We start from the raw sequence: 22554 nt of genomic DNA on the forward strand, positions 1-22554 counted from the left end.
TGCTGATAAAAATATTCCTGCTGCAGCAGCCCTACTCCTGCTTGGTAAATACTTTAAGGCCCCACATAGACTGGCATGGAAAAAAACAAGATACATATAGCTTCAGCTTTAGTCAACTTGAATTTTGTCATGAGAAAAGCAACTTGACATTTGAAGAAAGCCTTACACAAAACATCTGCTAGTGACAATTGTTTAGACTTCTGTCTCTAGGAAAAGCCAGATGATCCTGCCCACATGATTTCCTTGAAAAGGCAACAGCAGAATTTTAATATTGACCTCTTAGTTAGCTTGAAAAGAATAAAACTGACTTTGTACACAAAAAGGAGGAATTTTTTATCACCATATCCAGTGCCCTGTCACACCCAGTTAAAGCAGCAAATATTTGTGTGTCTTCACCTTTATTTACTTTATCCAACCACTTGCATACTTAAAAAAGCATTTCTTTGTCCTTTGCCCTACCGATATAAAAGGCTCATTCTGATCTAAGTACACACATAACCAAAACACCAAGCTGGCTGTAAACCTTCCCAGTTTTTTGAAATGAATTGAGACATTTTTCATGGAGTTACTACTAAATTATAAACGAGGATAAGAGGCACCAAAAACATCCCTGATGTAGTTTTCAACTTTGTTAGGTGCTCCCTTTGAGGTGTGAGGAAAGGATGGAGAAGAAAATGAGGTTTGTAAGGCAAAAACCTCACTTCCCCCTGGTGTATCCTGGGGCTAAGTGGTACATTCTCTCTCCACGAAGAAGTTTACATTCGTGACACACATCCCAAGCTCTGGCCCTACCCACGGAGATGGGAAGACTGGAAATGCCAGATAATTACAGCACATTAATTCCAGCAGAGCCCCAAAGCTCTCCGGGCAGAAATAAGAGGGGTCGCTCAGCACACACTCCACGCTGAGGAAAACAGAGAACTGAGGTGGCAGCAGGGGAGAGAGGGATGCTCTCCCATCTCCTTTTTACTCTGTTGACCACTCTCACCTGGGCCCCCACACCTTCCTCATCCCCCCCTAATGGGCACAAAGCCTCTCCAGCCCCCGGGGTCAGGTGGGAATCATCCCTTCAAACCCACCAGGGTGGGGCTGTCATCCACTGCCCTGCTGGTTCTGACCTGGACACAAAATTCCCCCCGTTTGTGGGGCCATTGTGCATGCCCTTGTTAATTGTTTTTAAAGCCAAATCCCTTGATACAGGCTGGGAGAGCTGGGAATATTCAGCCTGGAGAAGAAAATGCCCCAGGGAAACCTGGGAGTTCCTTCGAGCACCTTAAAGGGGGGGTTATAAAAAAGAGGGAGAGTGACTTTCTACAACCGCATGGAGCAAGAGGACAAGGGGTAATAGCTTCAAACTGACAGAGGAGAGATTTAGATGGGATATTGGGAAGGAATTGTTCCCTGGGAGGCTGGGCAGGCCCTGGCACAGGGTGCCCAGAGCAGCTGGGGCTGCCCCTGAATCCCTGGAAGTGTCCAAGGCCAGGTTGGATGGGGCTTGGAGCAACCTGGGATAGTGGGATCCTGCCTATAAAAGGGGATAAACTGGGACGGGTTTTAAGGTCTTTTCCAACCCAGACCATTCTGGGATTCTGTGGTATATTAGCCAAGCTGTTAATTGGTTTAATCTCTATCCTAACACTTGTGGATTTTTTGCCTTAAAACATCAAAACTCGGTAAATGAATGTTTTCTAGACGGCACACAGAGAAAATGCCCAGTTAAATACCGCAGTGGCAGACGAGGCACACAATATCAGAAGAGACAAACTGCCCTCCTTGGAGGTGCTGGAAAGGAGGGATAGCTTCCCCAGGCAGTAAGCAGCTCTGCCCTTCAAGCTGCCTGCTTTTTTCCCTCAAGCACACACGAATTGCCTCCTTTTCTGCAGCAGCAGCAACCACCCCCGGCATCTCTCCCTCGCATACAAATCGAGCTCTAACCCTGGTGCTCCGAAGCACAGCCCCAAGTGCAGATCTGACACCACACAGACACTTCCTAAAGCTCAGGAATGTGACAGTACATTGGAATAGGTCATTATTTTTTATGGCCCTGCTGCAGAAGTGGAATTTTTATGGCTGGTATTATCACTTGAAGGAAAAGTGCTCTGAAAACACAGTCCTATATTATGTGTTATGTATCTGTACAGAGTAAATGTAACATTAATTACATTTTTTTTTCCCATTTAGTGGCATTAAATCCATTCCTACTTATCCCCCAGGAAGCCACATAAGCTGCATTAAGACACCCAGTCCCCAAGCAGCCCAGTGTCCATCTGTTTGCAGGATCCCAGAGGCAGGGATGCTCACCAGCTAAACTTCATTCTTCACAGCTCACACTTCCAACAGGAACTCTGCAATCCCAAAGAGGGTTTCCAAATGGGAACAAATAGTAGCAAGTTCAATATCAGAGGCCAGAAATCCTCCAAGAGGTCCAAACAGCCCTTTTCTTTGGAAGGGACTTACGATCACCACTCAAAGGGCAGCGATTCTTAGAAGTTAAATATTTACTCACAAAAAACCTGAGAGAATCACCACAGCCGCCTCAGCCCTCCCTGAAAATCTCTTCTGCACCCAGACAAGGAAGGATTCATGAAGATAAATCATCTGCTCGCACAGGAACTGCAGAAATTCCTTCCTCTGAAGCCTCTTTGCCAGCAGCGACTATGGAGTTACCCCGGGGCAGCCCTGCAGCTCCTGCTTCCCAATCCATGCCGACTCCTCCAGGAGAACAACCAGCTGCTCCTTCTGCACACCTTTACTGACAGAGGAACACAAAAACACCGGATTTTGCCATCCTCCAACCCAAACATTAACTTTTCCCACAGTAAACAGGTAGAAATCAGAGCATCCTACAACTGCAAGCGCAAAATTGGTGAGGTTGTGTATGGTCCAGTGTCTTCAATTTCGTGATGGATGCCTGGCAAAGCAGCTCTTTGCCAAAAAACACATCTGAGGAAATCAAGAGAGGCCAAAAAAAGATTCATGGTGGCCCTAAAACTCAAAAAGTAGAAGTAATTTTCCAGTCTCAACTGTGAAATAATCAGCAAAATGTAAAGCAACTCTGAATTTAGAAAACTACAAGAAAGCTGGAAATATTTTGATGCTGAAGCTCTGCTCAGTTCACTGCCTGGGATTTGTTAGCAGTATCCATTTAAACCTGTACTCTGCCAGATTACTGTCTCACTGACAGTAATTCCAGATTATTTTTCTAAACTGGGATAATCTTAACACAAGCACAGTAAAGAGAAGATGTTTGAAAATCAGTTATCTTCAAAGCCATCTTTTAAAAATGAGTTACAACCTATTCTGAGTGAAAACTGCCCCCAGAAGTCTGAGATTCCCCCAAAACCTCCCAGTGGGAGGAATTAAGAGCATAGGAATGTAGGAATTAAGAGTGGAAGCAACAATTTGGTCCAAAAATCACCATCAGTCAAAGGTCCAAAGGCGATGATTCAACCAACTGTGCTCTAAAACACGGATGTTTAATTTTTGCTATTTCATTTGCATTCTCTTACAATTTTTTGCTAACTTTTGATGAAAAAAATTTTTTGTAGAAATATAAAACTGTGCAGAGAGGGAGTAACAGCTCGTGCTGGATGAAGTGGACATTTTACACCTCTACAGAGTCCGCTTGGGTTTGTGCTTTAGAAACTAAACTTGGTGGAAGACAGAAGAAAAGGGAGAGGACAGGGAGAAAGTTCTTTACCACTGGAGGCTCTGGAGTGCTAAATCAGCACATCACATAAAATTAATCTTGCTGGCCACCGCTACTTAGCCCTACTAAGAAAAAAAAAGAAACTAGCAGCTTCAGCAGCAAAGTGGCACACGTTTTATTCAACTTTATTATTCTAAATCCTACCTGAAATATTACTTAAAAGCTTTTCTATAAAGGAAATACTTTATGAACACCAGCTGGACAAAAAGCAGATGATTTGCACTCTCACAGGAGGCCATCCTGAAGGCAAACATTCCCATCTCCTCTGTCCTGGACACAAGAGTTAATACACTGTGTCCAACCTCTGAGCTTTGTAGCTCCACACTAATTACTGCAGAGAGGGAAAGAAAATTGATGGCTGGTCAGAGCTGTGGGCAGAAATTAAGCAAGTGTCTAGTCAGAGCCTAGTTATTCTTCTCCTATCAGATTATCTACCTGGAAAAGCCACATCCCAACTAAAGCTGCAAACAGCAATTATAACTGTTAAAAGTTAAGACTTTTTATTAAGGTTGTGCTCCTTCAGTCTCTTGTGTAAAAGCGCAATTAATACCTCCAAAATGACTTGGTAGTCTTGTTCTTACAGGAAGGATGAGGGGAGGGAAAAAAAAAAGCCCTACTGCAAGATAAAAGCCTTGGCACAGGGAAAAAAAAACTGTGTTTATCACTATGGGTACGCTATTAAACAGGGAGGGGAAAGTAACCTTGCAGCAACAGCATTAGAAATACCAAGGGATGGGCAAGAATGGCATCTCTGCACCAAAATTCCCAGAATATAAATCAGAAATACAGGAGAAGTCGCTGAAGTGCCTGTATTTCTTGTAATTCCTGTGCTTATTACAGTAACAGTGATAGATGGCAAAGAGGAATATGAACAGGTGACAACAGCTCGAGCACATCCTACTTTTCATCTACTTTCTTCCCACTCCCACTATTTTTGATTGTCTGCCTGCAATTGTCCTTTCCCTCGATTTTGGGAAATAACCACCTTCCCAGGGAATAAGTGGGATTTACTCACACGGATCAAGCAAGTTACTGAGTTGACTTTGAATATCACACAACTTTAACTTCATTAACTGATTTCAAAAACATGAAGTTATTATACTTAAAATGTCCTTTCAACTTGTGTGATGCTCTTCAGACCAACAAGGAAATAGGCAGATATTTTTCACAGCAAGAGCTGGAAGGGTTTTGCACTCAGGTAATGCGCAATAAATCCAAATTTCTCTACCAAGAAGTTGTATGGATTTCTCTCATGTTTATGTACGAGCTCTTCATGCATCTCAAACAGCCAAGAGAAGTTGAAGGACTCAGCAAAACACCAGAGCAGTAGGAGGAAGATACAGTAACAGCAGCAACAACAACAAAAAAAAATATCTTTTTTTCTATTTTGACTGTTACATTTCTTCCGAAACCAGACTGAGGTCGATCTGGTCGTGGGAAAAGCCTCACATAAGTCAGTGATCAGCAGGACTGAAAATTAATATTAAGGTTCAAGCAGCACAGAGATGAAATCAGAGCTGGAGAACTGCAGCTATAAACACAACCCATAAAACTCAAGTTTAATCACTTAGGGTTAAGTAAGTTTCACGCATATTACTGCCAGTGGTCAGCCAAGCTGTTCTCTACCAGCTCAGTTATTTACAGCTATTAAATAACTGTATTAAAGTGTTCCAGAGAATGCTTTTCCCAAGGCGAATCATGGCCAAAATAATACACATTTTAAACTACTCATGGCAAAAAAAGGGAAATACACTTGAGAACCGAATTAGCCTAACCTAAAAACAACTCTTGGGATGCCAGTTGGTATTATAAAAATGGAAAGCATGACAATAGATAGAAGGCTGAAAGCTTTGCTATTCTTTTTTTATTAGTTTTCTTTAAAAAAGAGGCAGGGCTTTGAGGGGTGTTCAGTGGAGAGGAGGTAAGAGCTGGATTAACTTTTTAGCCAAGGAAATTGAGAAAACGTGGACTTGACACGCAGCCAGTGGGGTCTCCACGTCCTCGGTGGGATGGCACGGCCAGGGCAGGAATCCAGCTTGATGCTGGAGCCCACAGGCCACGTATTTCCACATTCCCAAGGCTGCAAGGAAGCTTGGAAGCGTTTTATGAGTCAGAATCCTGCCTGGAGCATCGTCAGCTCCTGAAGGAGGCAAGCAGAGCTCCTGCAGTGCCATGGAACCCGTGCACCGGCTACTGCGGATACGCAGGGAACGTGGAGATATCCCGGTGATCCGCCTGTCACACGGCAATGTGGATTCCATCCGAGCGGGAAATCCACACAAATTATGTAAATACTGCCCTGAAAACTACTGTGGTACTTTGACATTGTAATTCCAAGAACAAACAGCCCTCTCTGGTGCACTCTATTATATAAAATGTCAGGCTAATCATAGCAATTCAGCTTTATGAGTGTTGCTAAATGTCCTAAACGGGAGAAAAAACCAGGAGTTACAGTGTTGAGGATGAGTCAGTTACACACCTACACCTCTACAAAAGGACAAATAAAGAAATTAATTACATCTGACTGACCACAACAACAAACAGCTCCTCGGGAACACAGAGTGCCTGCTTTAAATCCCAAAAACCACACTGCTCTAGGCATGGGTGTTCCTGTCTCCTTCTTTCCACTGAAACTGGAATAACTCAGGGAACAACCTCGAGGAGTACGACTGCATCAAACTGGAGTCTGATTATTGTTCCAAAAAACCCCAAATCTCTCCTCTGAGCCACCAGGAGCAGTTTTTTTTTTTTTACTTCCACGAAGAAGTAGGTCACGAAAGCAGCAGCTCCACCAAACTCCCTGCCCCAGATCCAGAGCCCTGTGTGCTCCACAAAAACTGGAGCTGTGTGTTAGCAGTGGGAGAGGGGAGGGCATCCTGCAGAGTGTGTACCACTGACTGCAAATGGAAAAAAAACCACAATTCAGCACAAGCAAAGGAGCTGCTGTGCAGAGAAAAACTGAATGGTCTGCAAGGACAGCCACCAGAAACAATCCACCTTTAGGGAAAGATGAAAAAAATAAAACAACATCTGTTAAAAATGTTATTTACAAAACAATTCATTTCACAAGTGCCTGCATAGTATCAATGCTCTTCTCAAAATCCTGACTTCCTTGCCAGCTCAAAAAAACATATCTGAGCGGTGTCATATCCTGCCCTGCTCAATCTAGCTCAATAATGAGGTACTTTGTGAAACTGTTTGTTTAAAATTCCTCTCTCGAGCGCCAAATGCCAAGAGGAAATATGGAAATGGTCACTCCCACACACACGAGTGAGTGGCTGATTCAAAACCGTGATCCGTTTTCCATGAGAACATGCGTGAACCTGAGTCACGGTCTTTGTCTCGGGATAAAATTATCCTTAAAATAAAATTCATCTCAGCACTCTTCAGCTCGGTGGTCAGAGAAATCCGTGTCTTTTTGGCTTCAGACCAAAGCTCTGTTTTGGGACCGTCGTTACTTAGCAATCACAGCATCACCCAGCCAAGCAACGAGGAACGGATGTCTCAGCTCTTGGGGTGGTTTCCCTCCCTCCCAACACCACGGTTTCCAGGTTCAAAAACAACAACAGTCCTCTCAACAACAACAGTCAGGGCACTGACCACAGCCTGAATAAAAGCCACGCTCAGGAATTCTCTAGGCAGCTCATGAAACACAAGGACATCACATCCTGAGTTTCTCATCTTGGGAAAGGAAAAAATTTTAATGTATTCCCTTAATTCAGAAGGGAGTTTCTGGAGCTGGTTTCATTACTAGCAATATGCACTGCTCATGAAACAATTCTTCTCTCTTAACAGAGATGCTGGATTTGGTTCCCTTGAACCCCTTACACTGAAACCCAAGGGAAGGATCCTACTCTCCACTAAATGCAACACCCCCAGCCTCGGAAGAAACCACACAGCACCGTACGAGTGCAATTATCCAATCTACTCAATATTTAGACAATGAAATTTCTGTTGTCACTGCCTCAGGAACAAGTCCCTGGATAACAGGAATATCCTTGCAGCGAGCAGGAGGCTCCCACTGGAGCCCTCATGCATCGCAAACATGCCAGGCTCCACCACCCGACCAAACCTTCAACTTACACTTTCCCCCCTCTGCAGGAAGCCAAGAGGATTTCCCAAGTCACTTGATAAACCAGGGCATTTTCATTCCAAAAAAGGAATCACATTTTTCTCCCCCTGGGAAATCTCTGCAGTTTTTCAGCTCACTGTTATTTCAGGGAGAAAATAACTTTTGCTGCCAGCTTTCCCTCCCATCTCCCCCCCAGGAACCTTTGTGATGTTTGGGACAGGCTTCCAATTAATTTAAATGACTATTAAAAGGTTGCTGCTGCACTGCATATTCACAGTGTGTGAGTTTTGTCTAGAAGCAGAAAACATGAGCAGAACGTGGGATATCAAATTATTCTCACAGGCAAGCATGAATAATGACAGAACAGTATTCATGCAGGAAAATCTGTATAGAAAAACCATCAGCCAGACCCCAGATATTTCTTTTTAACACACAAGTTAAAAAAAAAAATCCCACATCACTCCTGCGCTATCTTGAGCAGCCCGTTTTCTCTTAATATCCTCATTTGTCAGAGCAGTACTTAAAATTGTCATTTTTGGAGTTGCTTTGCCAGGCAGAAAACTCATTCTCACTTAAGTCCAAACATCTAAGAAAAATGAGGAGGCTAAATTATGAGGATGGATTTTTAAAGAATGGCTGAAATGGAATGACTAACTATTTCCTCTTACAATAATCTGCCACAACTAATTTCCTTCCTACTCTGAATCCATCTCACAACCTCCACCCCGGCCAGCAAACATCTTTTTGCTGTTCCTTCCACAGGTTTCAGCTGCCAATCCAAAAGAGCTCAGCATCATCAGGAGTCAGTTTGGGCAGAAGAAAACAAGGGTTTAAGACAAGACTGACAGAGCACACAACTGACAATCACCCAGAGTTGGTTTTTATGGTGGTTGCTCGCTCGTAGATCTTTCACAAGTTACATACTTGAGTGAAATTCGAGTTTTAATTATTCCAACGGGCAGTGTCAGAGACTGAGAGTTTCCACATTGCACAGCAGCCCTTTCCTCCTGGGGAAGCCAACAAAAGCAAATTGCTGAAATGAGCTCTCCATTTCCTAATTCCTTAAGAGCTGCCAAGAATGCAGAAGAAGATAGTGGACACGCTCTCATGTTTTACATGAGACAAAAACCATACCCCACGGACTTGTCCTGCGGGAAACTAATTCCACATCACACTCAAGTGCAGGATATTTTCATCTTCATTAAGATGACATCTCATTCTGATGACCAATTGACACCTTAATAACAGGGAGAAAACCCTTTGCAGAATCTTTAATAGCAGAAGCACAAGTAATTTCATTTTCAGCATTAAATACTCAAGGACAAAATAGCCCTTAAAGCCTGATTGCTGTAGTTTGCGCTGGTAAAGTGAAAACACAATGAAATCCCCTCCAGCAATATCCCAGGTGGTCTCTCACCCCAAGAGCACTTCAGAAATAAGAAGTATGTCCCCATGGTGAGCACACAGAGCACAGCTTCATCTAGTTTCAATAAATTTCAAATTTTTCTAGTACAGTTCCTCATCCTACCAGAAGCCACAGAAGTAGAAAGCAGCAAGTTGGGATTTTAGGAGGAGTGGCTGACCACTGCAATTAATGAAGAATTATTTAAAAAAAACAAAACAAACAGCCACCCAAATCTAAAACAATTTCTACGTTTCCCCAGACCTACAATCAGAAGAATAATTTAAATTGCATATTTGAGTCAGCTCAATGCTATTTTATCGAATGGCAAACTGGTGACTCATAGCACAAATCAGAAATTAAGTCATAAAAGTTACGTTGCACCCTCCAGACTGTGGGGGAACCTAACCTGACAGAACATTTCCTCCTTAAGATGAGTCTTAAAACAGCTTTAGAAAAAGAACAACTTTTTTTCTTCTTCTCTTTCCAAGACTTGGCTCTGGTCAGGAGAGATATACCCCTCCTGAGCACAGCTGTGAAAAATTCCCATTGTGGAAAAAGAATTTCCCTGTGTCTTTTGTATTAGTGACAGCACCAACTTGATCATGACTGTAGCTTCCTTTCCCATCACAGACCCTACATTTAAAATCTTTATTATTCCCCTTATTATATGGGCTAAATAAGAAATAAAAAGCAGTAATATCATCAAATAACTGTCAAAAAAAAAACCCAACCCAAACCAACATCTAGTCCTCGTATTGTGTTCCTCTTTCACACAGAGAGAGCACTGAAAGTGTGTTCTCTGATTTTAGCCACTTTCATACATCCAAATATATTTGCTGGTCATCCCCTTTGAAGCCTTAGCTCATGAAAGAATTAAAAAAAAAAAAATTAAAAAAAAAAACCCACAGCTTTTCAATCATTCCATGGAAAATCACAATCAGCAGTATGCCAGGTCAGGGAAACAGCAGTGCAGTTAATTAAACAAGTCTGCCAGCTTCCATCCTCAGCAAAAACACACCCCACAGTCTTCCAAACCTCACCATCCCTGCAGCCACCCCTGAGCTCTGAGAGTGCCAAGCTCCACCTGACAATTTGGTTCAAGAGCTGGGCTACAACTTCTCTGCAAGTCGAGGCTGCATAAGGAAAAAAACCCCACTAAATAGACATTGCATCTATGCTGAATAAAGGAATGTCCCTTGCATCCTCCTCTTGAGGCTTATCCCATCTCTGCTTGGCACAGAGCAGGATCTTTGCAGGATACACTCTTCACCACATCCTCAAACCTGGCCCACCTGCACCGAAATCCTTGGAGGATGGATCAGCACAAGTAACCCCTCTCCTCATCTGGAGCAGAAAGAAAAGCCTGCAGGGTGTCCAATACCTGCTCAAAATCTGGCTGTGGCTCAGTTGGGTTCAGTTTTTCCTTCTTAGGCTTGGAAGAAGGCACTAGAAGTCAATATTCCTGATTTGCCCAGAAGTGGCAGGATGAACCACCACAGCAATGCCACACATACAGACAAGTCCTTGATTTTCTGTAGGTATTTTTGCACCAGCTGACTACATTCCAATCCAACATAACCCAACCCCTGGTGACAGGCACCAGGAAACACAGTAACAGGAGCCCTACTCTCTGCAGAAAAAAAAGCCATGAGGATTTAGGCATTCAACACACAAAAGGAGAACATTTTATTTAAGTATTTTGTCTGTCTCCACATCATTGAAAACTCTTTATAGCTTGCTTCCTCGTGAAGCTTTTCCAGGCCTGCTTCCCAGCCCCACTACACCTCAGCCCTTGGGAAGCTGATAATTTCCTTCTTCTTGCTTATCCCTACTCCAGGATTAATGAATGAACTTCTCATTCATGTTTCTTGCATCCCCCTCCCCAGATCTCTCACCCCTTGTGATCCTGTTAGGGACAGAACGCAAAGACTCGAGGTCTTCTCCCTAAGGGATTGTTCCTGTGGGAACATCTCCATGCTGAGCCCACTGAGCTTTCCCAGCTTCCTCAGGTTTCAGAACTCTCAAGCAAGCTGTGAATGCTTTATTCAAGCCCTGTGTCTCCCAGTATGAATGTACTCCCAAATGTTCCTTCATAATCCAAGTATCTGTTCACAAGCAGGGACCTCTCGCCCTCTCTCCCATTTGGTGTTATCCAAACCTCCTCCTCTGTACTTCACCCACCTGGAGGAGCTTTTTGTTTGTTTTACAGCACTGTCCTCTCACAGTCATCTGGTCTACTTCTTCCAGCATTATTTATATTGCTTTTGAGAGAACTCATCCGTACGACCATTTAGAATTTCCAGCCCGTTTCAAAGAAAGCCCATATTATTTATCCCCTCTGCGAGAATCCAACCATCCTGAGAAATACCCAAGTGGAATCGATGGCACTAAGAACAACATTGCTCAGACACACCTGATATAATCACTCTATTAATTATGCTCATATTATACAAACTCTTCCCAAGTCCTTCTTCATATAATCTATGGTCTCAGCAAGCTTGTACATCCCAGTCCCGTCACAGAGCAGGATCGATTCTTCATCAGCCATAACTGATTGATGCGAGCCTAACCTGTCCCAACCACTTCTGATAACAAAGACTGAACAGCCTTCCAGGAAATAATTCAGCATTTCACTGCTCTTACTGTCAGTAAAGACTTCCAGCACCCAGCCAAGCCCCTCTGCTCACACTGTGAACCCATTATTTCTCCCACCCGACATGGATTTGTCTGATTTTCTGCTTCCTCTTTGCAGCAACACCTCCATTCAATTTCCTCTTTATAATGAAGCGCTCCAGTTCTTTTAATTTTTCCTTGGAGATCATTTATTCCAGGATTCAGCTGCTCTCTCTCAGTGGTCTGCACAGGCTCTCAAGCACAGTGTGAGGGAAAGGATAACTCGTCCCTGCTGTGAGGGGACAAACAGGCACATCACAGATGCTGCCAAAAGGAGCTGCTGGCATCCTGGACGCCTGCACCTCATCCCTTGGTTCTCAGGGATTCAACCAAACCGACCTGCACACAACCTCCCTGTTGAAAAAAACACCAAAAACTAATGCCAGGCTGCCAAAAATCAAATAGCACAGCCCAATGAAAGCCAGGAGGGCTTTCTAATCATCAGTCCCCAGGACAGGAGCAAAATCCTCCTCTTTCCCCAAGCTGCTGAAGGTTCTGAGAGTAGGATTTTAACATGCCCACACCTCTGTCACATCCACTCAGTATCCTGGGAAAACACGGGAGATTCACGGCTTTTTAATGTCTTTTTAATAATTTTCTCACACATTTACTGCTATGCTTAACCCAGGGAGTGAAACCAAGCACGGATCTGAGTCTCCGTTAAACCAATCGCAAAGGTCAATTTAAATTTAGACAAACACAAATTATTTGCCAGGGCCCCACCGCTAAAAGAAGACACCTCAAATATGAATCAGGGACTCTGGAAAGGCCATTCCACACCTGAGCAGGTGCCTGCAGTCAACACACGCGGGAACGACGGCGCTGCCAATGCGGGACTGCCGGGATGGAGACACCCGATACCGACGGAACCTCGGGCATCCCCTCGCTGCCAAAACACACCGGCAGGGGCGGAGGAACAGAGCGGCACCCTGAAGATACCAGGCACAAACAACTCTTTAAACAGCACCCGAGGGACCACCAGCGATGGATCCGCCGCTCCAGAGGAGCTCAGAGCCCGCTCCGTCACCTGATTAAAGGCACAATTTTGGTGGCTGCACGTAGTTCCGTGATTACTTGTTTGGAGCAAAACAAGGGAGCGACAGGTGCACACCTCCGGCAGAAGCTCTTTTACAGGCAGCAATAAAACAGATTGTGGCAAAAGCCAGAAGGATATCCCACGGTTACACTCTGTTCCCTTAGTTTGAAAAGAAAAAATAGGGGAAAAAAAACCCTCCCGGTATTTTTAGCAAATCTTTCGAGCTCCAAGACGCGACCTGTTACCTTTACAGGTTTTTTTCCGCCCCGAGACACATAGGAAGCTGTGCTCTGCCTTTTCCTGGCAAAGCCACCGAGGAAAAGGGAGCGAACAGAGCCCAACCGGCTTTGCCCCCACCGGGATTCGGGAAGCCCCCCGAGCGCCTCTCCCTTGGCTGACCTTGAGTGGGGCGGCAAGGGAAGGGAGGGACAGCAAAACCCGGGGAAGGGGCGCTGCGCTGTCCGCCCGGCTCGGTGGCGGTGCGGCCGCTCCCGCTCCCGGCGGGGGCTCCGCGCCCCCCGCGCCCCTCCCGCCGCTCCCGGCGGCTCCCGGCGCCACCTGGCGGCCGCACCCCCCCGCGCCGCGACCCCCGCCCCGGGAGCGCGGCCCCGGAACGCCGGGCAGCGCCGGCAGCACCGCCCGCTCCCGGGGCGGGAGGGCCGCGGCCTCCCGCGGCCGGAGCGCGACCACGAGCGCCCCCCTGCTGCCGCCGCCCGCCGCCGCCGCCGCGCTCAAGTTTCACCCGGCGACGGCGCTAAGAATAAACGCGCAGCTGGCGGAGCCGGGAGCCGCCGCGAAAGCGCCGTGGAGCAGCCGCGGAGCCGGGGCCCCCGCGCCGCCCGCCGGCAGCGCGCCCGCCTTCTGAAGGGCCCACGGCCGCCGCCTCACTCACCGTCCGGTGTCGCTGCTGCTGCTGACGGCGCCGGCCCAGCGCCGGGAAGCGGCTGGCGGCGGCGGTGAGCGCGGCGGGGCGGCGGCCGCAGAACAGGAGCGGCAGCGCTCTGCCCGCCGTGGCCGCCATCGCACCGCTGGAGCCGCCCCACGCTGCGGCGGCGGCGGTGGCGGCGGCGGCGGTGCTGCTGCCGCCCGGGCGGGGCGGGGCGGGGCGGGCGCGCGGGGAGCGGCGGGGCGGGGCCGGCCGGCGCCGCTGGCCAATCGCAGCTCCCCTCCGGCCGGCCTCTGGGCCGGCGCAGCCAATCGGCGCCGAGCAGGTGGGCGGCCCGGAGAGGCGATTGGTCGGTGGGCGGGGCCACGCGCGGGCCCGAGGGCAGGGAAACTCCTCGACGGGGGTGCCGCGGGGCGGGGCCAATGGGGGCGTGGCCAACAATGGGCGTGGCTGGGAGTGGAAAGAGGGGGCGCGGGGGGAGCCCTAAGGGGGGAACAGCCAGGGACGGGATGTTGGGAGATGGGGAGCACCGGGAAAGGGGTGCAGGGAGGTGGGATGCACTAAGGAAGGGGTGCCGGGAGATGGGGAGCACTGGGGAAAGAGACCACCAGGGAGAGGCTGCAGGAAAGTGGGGTGCAGCAAAAATACCACCACAGCCCTGGGAATGCAGTGTGGGGGTGGTGCAGGGATTTGGGGCGCTGGGTCAGACTGGCACCCCACTCAGCAGCAGTTTCAATGAAGGGGAAGAAAAGTACGTGATCAAAAAGTATCTGAATATGCACATATAAATGTATATATATGTATGAGATGTGGTGGGCTGGGCTACCAGCATAGACCTCGCAGCACCTGGGCTAAATAAGCAATCTGTGCTCAGCTTTCTCTTGAAAGACGATGTACCTGGATTACTCAGAAAAGACTTCTTCCTCTGGCCTGGGAGTTACTACAAAACCGATGGCAGCTCCTTCTTAATTCCTGTTATTTACCCCGCTGTGTTTCTAAAAATACGGAGAGGAGCACGACCAAGTCATGGGATGAGACAGATGTGCTTCAGCATCACCCACACCATCACAGCTCTCCTTTTTCCATCCCCACCTCCCTCTAGTGCTGCCTTCCACAAGTCCTGATGGGTTGTTCTAAGCTTTTCTCCAAGCAATGTTCATTTTGGAGTTTGTCCCTGAGACATTCTCCATCTCAGTCCTCATTTCTGGCTGGATTTTCCTGCAGGGATGAGCTTTCCCTTCTTTACTGGTTGGGAAAACGTGGTTGAAGCCTCGACTGCATCCTTCTGGAAGGATTTACCCACTGTCTTTCCAACTCCACACATTTAGCATTTCAGTGATTATTTGCATTTTCTTGGAAAATCAAGGAGACAAATTGCAGCAGCAGCTGCTCCCAAGCTTCACTGCTCAGACAGGAGAGAGTCTTTGCTTGATCCCTGCTTGTTGTATTTCCCTCTCCTGTCATGTTGAAAACCAATGGTGAAAGGAAAAATGCTTCAAAACAAGGATTTCGAGTAGCCAAGCCCTCGGTGATGACTCCACAGTGGAAGATGTTCCCACGCACATCTCGGCAAAGGAGTCACCTCATGGACCACAGCCAGGGTTTCCCTCTCTGCAACATCAGCCTCTCCCTGGGACAGCTCCCAGCATCCCAGCACGCTGGGATTAAAAGCCTAAAAATGGCAAAACTGTGGTGAATGCAGCCTGGGTGAGGTAGAAAATAGAGATTAGAAAGGCAGGAAAGGGGGAGGAAGGAAGCTCCAGGATGGGGAAGGTCCCTTGGGGGCAGAGCCACCTCTTTTCACCATGAACTACCCACCCCTAAACCTCTTTTTACCTGGGTGAGCACAGATGGGCTCAGGATGTCCTCCTCATGGGATTTCCTACAGGGATCGCTGCCAGCAGCTCCGAGGGAGGACAGGGATGGGCACAGCAAGCAGACCCTGCCCCAACTCTCTCCTACTCCCTACTCCTTCAGCCATTCATATTCTGTATTTAGATATTTATTTATCATTAAAGAGGAGCCAGGAATGACCAAAAGTAAAATTTTTGTCAGTTTATACATTTCCAGGGAATATTTGACAGAGGTGGGGGAAGATGGACTTTGAGCAAAGGCTGAGGGCAGCAGAAAGGCCAAAAATTCATTAGCAAACCCGTGCTGAGTGTGTGGGCACCCATTACAAAGCACAAAAATGGGAATTAAATGTGAGCCCTGAGATCAATACCCCAGGCAATAAAACGAGCCAGCAGGGAATGGCTCCCCAAGGCGCAGGGAGAGAGAAAGGGGTGAGGATATTGGCACCAAAATGAAACCCTGTCGTTTTAGGTCAAATAGCTCCTGCTAGAAGCATCTTCCACTCTTGGAAAACCTAAAGAAAAGAATGTATTTAACAAAGCTTTCTCCTGGTGCTTATAATGACAGCTGGCTGAATATTGGAAAGCTGCTCCCGAGAAGAATTGCTGGAGAAAAGCACACCAGCGTTTGCAATTAATATTATTGCAGTGCTTTCCTTCAGGAAAGGCTGAAGTGGAAAACTTAAGCTTCAAACCCTCATCAACCATCCCGACACTGCCGAGAGAAGCATGGATTGTTCCCTCCTGCAAATAAAACACTGATGTAAGGGAAAGTGAGTGTGTGATAAGCCATAAGCAAAGCCATCACTTTGGAAAACCTGCTCACGCCCCAAAGTGCTTGGATTAAATAAGTCAGCTAAGAAGAAAAAACCCTAAATTATTTTTTTAGCCCATTCATTCATCATTTTCTCCTTGTTAAATTTTGGATTAGCCAGTTTTACTCCTACAGATGTCCAGGGCTGTGATACAGCAGAATCGGGCCCATGGAGATTGATGCAAAACCCTGCAGGTGCATCAGGCATGGGTGGATGAGGATATTCAGGAGGATCCCAGGTTCAAGTGCATTTTATCTCCTTTTATTTAGAAGAAAGGTTGGTGTTTCCAGGTGACTGCCGATAAAACAGCACAGCCCTAAGATGGGGGACAGTGTCTGCTTTGCCAATAAAGGACTGGTGTTGGTCACCATGAGCACTGCCCAGCTTCTCCTGGAGCAATAGGACAGGGGGGGAAAATTCACCTGGACTGGGCAGGATGGCGATTCCTGTCTCATCACAACTCAGACCTGAGTTACCCAAACATGCCAGTGTTTGCCGGCTCCTTCTCCCACCCCTTTTTGGGATCTGGAGATGGCCAGACCTCCACCCCAAAGAGACCCTTCTAAGCCTCTGGGATCCCCTTAAGCCTCGCCAAAAGGTTCATCCTAAAAATCCTCACAGTGTTCCTACTGTGGGAGGGCAGAGTCAGGATTCAGCAACCTCCTGGATTCCTCAAGAGCAATCACTTTCTATTTATGCCTCTGGAAAATGTGTTTTTTAATGGGGGGTAGGTACATTAAAGCCTGAGGAGAGCCAGCCTAAGAGGCAACTGGAAGTAACTATAATTAAAATACCTAAAATTAGCCTCCTCAGCAGTGAATCCTCCCTCTGATCTAGATGCCGAGGTGCACATGACCCAGGCATGCCTCTCTCACTTTCACTTCCCGCTGTCATCCTATTCCTGGGCCACTGGGCACGGCTGCAGCTGCTGCCACACCTACCCAGGAGAATGAAGGAATTCCTCCCTGGGAGGGTGGGCAGGCCCTGGCACAGGGTGCCCAGAGCAGCTGGGGCTGCCCCTGGATCCCTGGAAGTGTCCAAGGCCAGGTTGGACAGGGCTTGGAGCAATCTGGGATAGTGGGAGGTGTCCCTGGCCATGGCAGAACAAGATGATCTTTAAGATCCTTTCCAATCACTTAACATTCTATGGTTCTATGAATATATAGCTATACAAAAGCCCCTGAGACCCCATATACCACTCTCTCAGGCCCTACACACAAGCCCTGCAGCCCTGCTATCCAGGACCTATAGAGACATTCCTTGTATAGTATGTATGTATGTGTGTATATGTAGTATATATAAGGCCATCCAGGACCTATAGATATGGGCCCCTGAGACTCTATATACAGGCATTTCAGAGCATATATATTTATCTATACATCATAGATAGATAGGCCCCTGAGACTCTATATACAGACCTTTCCAAATATATATATATATATATATATATCTAGTATGTATATAGGTTCCTCAGATCTCATCTACAGGCCTTTCAGAGCCTCTGTCTATCTGGGCCCCTGAGACACTATATACAGACCTCTCAGAACCTATATATATATGTAAAATATAGGCCCCTCAGAGCCTATACACAGCCCCTTCAGAGCCTCTGTCTATCTGGGCCTCTTAGACCCTATATATAGACCTTTCAGACTATATATAGGATGACCCCTCAGACCTTACATACAGGCCACAAAGAACCCATATACACACACACACACACACACACACACACACACACATATATATATATATATATATGGTCCCCTGAGACCCTATATACGGGCCTTCCAGTATATGTGTCTAAGCCCCTGAGGCTCCCTACACACTCTTTCAGGCCCTATACCAAATCCCCTCAGCCCCTACACACAGGACCCGTAAGAACACTCACCACACGCTGTATAAAAGCCTCTCGTGACCTACACCAAGAGCTTTCTGAACCCCTACACTCGCAGGGAACCCCCCAAAACCCGCAGGGACCCCCGAGCCCCTCACGGCGCCCGGCAGGCGCCGAGGCCACGCCCACCATGGGTGGGTCACGCCCCCCGCGCGCACAGACCACGCCCCCCAGCGCAGGCCCCGCCCCCGGAAGCGCGCGCGCGCGGCGGGCGGGGCGGCGGGAGCGGCGGCGGGGTTGAGGTGAGCGGGGTCCTGAGGGGGCCGGGAGGTGGCGGAGAGGGGATGGCTCAGGGCTGGGGAGTCCTCGCTTCCGGTGTTCCGGGCTTTGGGGTGTGATGGGGCCTGTGTTGAGTGGATCCCAGGACCCGGAACTGGGTGGGGGTGTCCCGAGGCACGGGGCTGGGGGAAGTTCAAGGCCCCGGAATGTGGGGTCTGCGTAGGCCATAGGTCTGAGGGGAGTCCTGGGGGCTGAGGAGGGGTTCCCGGGAATGGAAGCGGCTCTTGGGGCTAGGGGGAGTCGCAGGCCCTGGGAGTAGGAGGGTCCTGCCTCCCGGAGCTGAGGGACTCCAAGGCTCCGGGACTGAGGGGTCCCGGCACTTGGGGTTAAGGGATCGCAGGCAGAGCCGCTGGCCGGGAAAATCAGGTTTTCCGGCCCACACGGGGCTCGGGATGCCGTGTTCTTCTGGCTACTCCATCCTTGGGTCTCGCAGTAACACTGTGCCTTCACCCCTGGGAAATGAACCCGCGGGTCCAGGGGAACATCGCGGCGCTCAGGGGAAGGAGGGATCCTGCCGAGGGGCCCTGCAGGGAGTGCTTTGGGGGGCTCTCACACCGTGAGAGGAGTTAGGTTTGGTTTATTTTCCTTGCTGGTTGTGGGATCGCCGGCGGAGCTGCTCGGGCTGTGTGAGTTATCGCCGTGTGTTAGAGCTCCTGTCAAACCCCTTTCTCGTGATAGAGCTTCCTTTAAGCTTTAACTCCGCTGAATGGCCCCAGCTGTGTTTGATATGGGGTTTGTGTCGGAAAACCTTTAGGGTGAATTAGAGTTAATAAACTGCTCAGAGTACAGAAACGCCTGATGTTTATCACAACGTGATTTATGTGTTCTGTACCTGCCTGTAGTTTAATGAGTTGCTTGGGAAAGATGGTAAATCTGACTGTGTTTAGTGGGTTCTGATGGGGTGGGCAGGTCAAACCAGGCTGGATTTTTGGAGGTTTCTGCTTTAGAATCCTCGTTGCCAGCTCAGGCTTGAGTTGAAGGCCTGGCTTGTCTGTAATTCCTTTATTCGGCTGTTGACCATTTTCCTCCTCCTGGCTTTTTTTTGGCTCAGTCTGAGATGCATTTCCTGAGGTCGATACATGTGAGCGCTGCAGGGCATGACTGCCAGGAGGGAAATTAGGTACAGCACGAAGTTATGACCTTTATTATGTTTCTTTCTCATTTTTAGATCAGGGCCCAGCTGAGAAATACTTGCCTGTGTTCTCTGTGACCTCCTGACCTGCAAACTGGGAGCAAATACGCTACAGGTGAGGATGGTGTTGCTGGATGTTGGGCTGTGCAACTCAGCTGCTGTCAGGTGCTTTAACTGCTGAATTAATCATTTGGCTGATTGTTACCCTTAATAATTCTGTGTAGAACATTCTTGTCCTGGAGTGCTCTCTTAGGGCTTATCTTAAAGCTGTAGGAGAATGAGTTGCCTTTTTTTGCAGTGTGCAGAGTTGTGCTGACTTTCCAGGTCCAAGTGCTTGAGCACCTGGAAGAAGTTTGTTTGCCTGTAGCTTTCTGTCAGCCCAACCTCAGTTGTGCCACTTTGATAAAATGTAAAAAAACTCCCAACACCAAAAAAAAAACCTCAGGTGCTCACTAAAAAATGTGCTTGAGCATAGGGGGGTATAAAAAAGCCCCAACAAAAATACAACCAAAGCTAATGAAAGATGCTTAAACTATTTGTCCATCTGGAGCAACAGAGCATTTAAAAGCTTCCCACTGTCAGAGGGCATAATTAGATGGGATATTGGGAAGAAGTCCTTCCATGTGAGGGTGGGCAGGCTCTGGCACAGGGTGCCCAGAGAAGCTGTGGCTGCCCCTGGATCCCTGGAAGTGTCCAAGGCCAGGTTGGATGAGGTTGGAGCAGCCTGGGTTTGTGGAAGGCATTTATGGTGAATCTTAAACTCATGTTATCCCTCTATTTCCTTGTGGATGGAAGTGGCTTGTCCCCATGACCCATCTCCTGTTGAAATTTTTGTGATATTCCCTAATGCTTCCTGAACCAAGGAAGCTGAAATTCCATGTTCTGGAGGAAAAAGAATGATGTGCCTTGATTCCACCATTACTGTGTGCGTGCTGAGGACCCTCTGGAGTGCCCTGTGTGTCATTGGTGGCTGTGTCACTTCTCCCTGCAGGTTCCTGTTGTGCCTCCCGGGATCCTGGGTAAGCTCAGAGTTTGAGGAGAGATGATCCTGTTGTCCTCAGGCTGCAAGACTTGCAAATCATTTGAAGTCTGAGCAGGGCTTTGAAGCAGCATCTCAGAAATGTTAAATTTTTCAGGTGATAGTTGAGGGAGCCATCAGCATGTTTAGATCTGGAATGTGGAAGTAACAATTTTTTGTTTTCTTTAGCAAAATAAGTTCTGTAGCAATCCTATTAGGTTTATTATAAAAACACACTGTTTCATGCTGTTCCAGTTGCTGCAGGAACACTTCCTGAAGTGACCTGGCATATGGAAATCTTTTCTTCCCAAGTTCCCAGTTGACATATTTGGGCCCAATATTTTAATACAGCTCGGTGCAGTGAGGCTGAGGGTGGTTGGGTACAACAATAAAAATAACCTTAATTATATTAATTCCAGGTGCTGTGTTTGCTTGTTGGGAAGTTGAAGGGGTGTCAGTGAAAAACTGTCTTGGCCTAGATGTGACTTCAGGTGGGATGATGTTGCTTGGAATAATTTGGCAGGAGGCACTTACCCAGGGTCTTTGGGTGTTGTACACCTCTGAGATGATTGTTTTTTATTATTTTTCTTTTTTAAGCAGAAGTGTTCTTAGAAAAGTGTGGTGCAAATGGTGTGGCTCCCTCTTAAAGACAGAATTATGGAAAGGCCATTAACAATCATCCAGTTCCACCCCCTGCCATGGGCAGGGACACCTTCCACTATCCCAGGTTGCTCCAAGCCCCGTCCAGCCTGGTCTTGGAAACTTCTAGGGATCCAGAGGCTGCCACAGCTTCCCTGGACACTCTGTGCCAGGGCCTGCCCACCCTCCCAGGGAGGAATTCCTTCCCAATACTGTCCTCTGACAGTTGGAATCCATTCTCCCTTGTCCTTTTGCTCCATGTCCTTGTCTAAAATCATTCTCCAGCTCTTTTGTTGGTTCTGCAAGACTGAGGATGAATATTTATCTTTGGGGTGATGCATATGACACTTCAAGTAAAAAATACACAGACTCATAGCAGAAAGTGAGTAGATCCTGAGGCATTTTGTCTCCCTAAGCACACATCATCCACAGCCTGTGGCAGCCTCACCTCTTAGTTTTAGATTTAAGATACTTTAAAAGAGGAAAAATAGACTGTTAGATCATGAATTGTTTTACTGTGGCTTCTGTGGACTTACCTGGAAGGTTCCTGGGTAGTAAATTCTGGGTTATGTTTGTCTACTGCCCTGTCTGTGAGTACTGGGAGTTGTTTTTCCCTGAAGAAACCTGCTATGGAGTTTGCTTCCATGCATTCTGGATTTAACCTCTCTTGAGAGCAGCTTTTAATTGTAGTCCCACCATGTGAAGAACTCCTCATCTGTGGATGTGGAGCAGGACAAGGTTGGAAGAACCAAAGCTCTGATGGTTCTAACTGGGAATTTTGTGCTGAGACTGGCACAGGGTTTGGGTTGGGGATTTTTTTTCTGGGTCTCCAAGGTCTCTCAAGCTAAAATTCTTAGTTCTCTTACTTTAGCTCTGTGAAGTGAAATCTGAGATCCTTGTGCAGACAACAAGAAAGAAGGTCATGGTTTGAGACAAGCAAAGTTGCACCTGACCTGGGCTTGAAACATGAGCCCTGGGAATCCATGTGGCTCCAGAATTCGTAGCCTGTCTGTGATGCAGATAAAGCTTCTGATACAGACCAGGCAGCCCCAGTGTCTGTATGGACCAGTTGTGTTCCGTACCACCACTTGAAATTCTGTGTTTTCATTTGTTTGGTGCAAACTTCCCACCTCTGGCATTTTT

General features: G+C 47.5%; 2 protein-coding genes across 6 annotated transcripts in view; one reads left to right on the forward strand and one right to left on the reverse strand.

Moving 5' to 3' along the window:
* Positions 1-13944, reverse strand: part of MCU (mitochondrial calcium uniporter) — a 77569-nt gene extending 63625 nt beyond the window's left edge. For both annotated transcript variants that reach the window (XM_088059943.1, XM_088059944.1), the window contains exon 1: positions 13788-13944. In XM_088059943.1, coding sequence (XP_087916069.1) covers positions 13788-13916 — 129 coding nt within the window. In that variant the 5' untranslated portion in view covers positions 13917-13944. The remainder of the gene's footprint in view (positions 1-13787) is intronic.
* A 4573-nt stretch (positions 13945-18517) lies between these two features.
* The window catches only part of MICU1 (mitochondrial calcium uptake 1), an 84386-nt gene continuing 80349 nt past the window's right edge, over positions 18518-22554 (forward strand). For 3 of the 4 annotated variants that reach the window (XM_088059335.1, XM_088059334.1, XM_005533110.3), the window contains exons 1-2: positions 18518-18585; positions 19791-19869. The gene's annotated coding sequence lies outside the window, so the exon portion shown is untranslated. Of the gene's footprint in view, positions 18586-19790; positions 19870-20745; positions 20774-22554 lie in introns of all 4 variants that reach the window. The other variant, XM_088059336.1, reaches the window with a different exon arrangement.

Source organism: Pseudopodoces humilis, chromosome 9 (assembly GCF_049639895.1).
Source record: "Pseudopodoces humilis isolate 2021_Gansu_Grassland_sample_001 chromosome 9, ASM4963989v1, whole genome shotgun sequence".
Lineage (NCBI taxonomy): Eukaryota > Metazoa > Chordata > Aves > Passeriformes > Paridae > Pseudopodoces > Pseudopodoces humilis.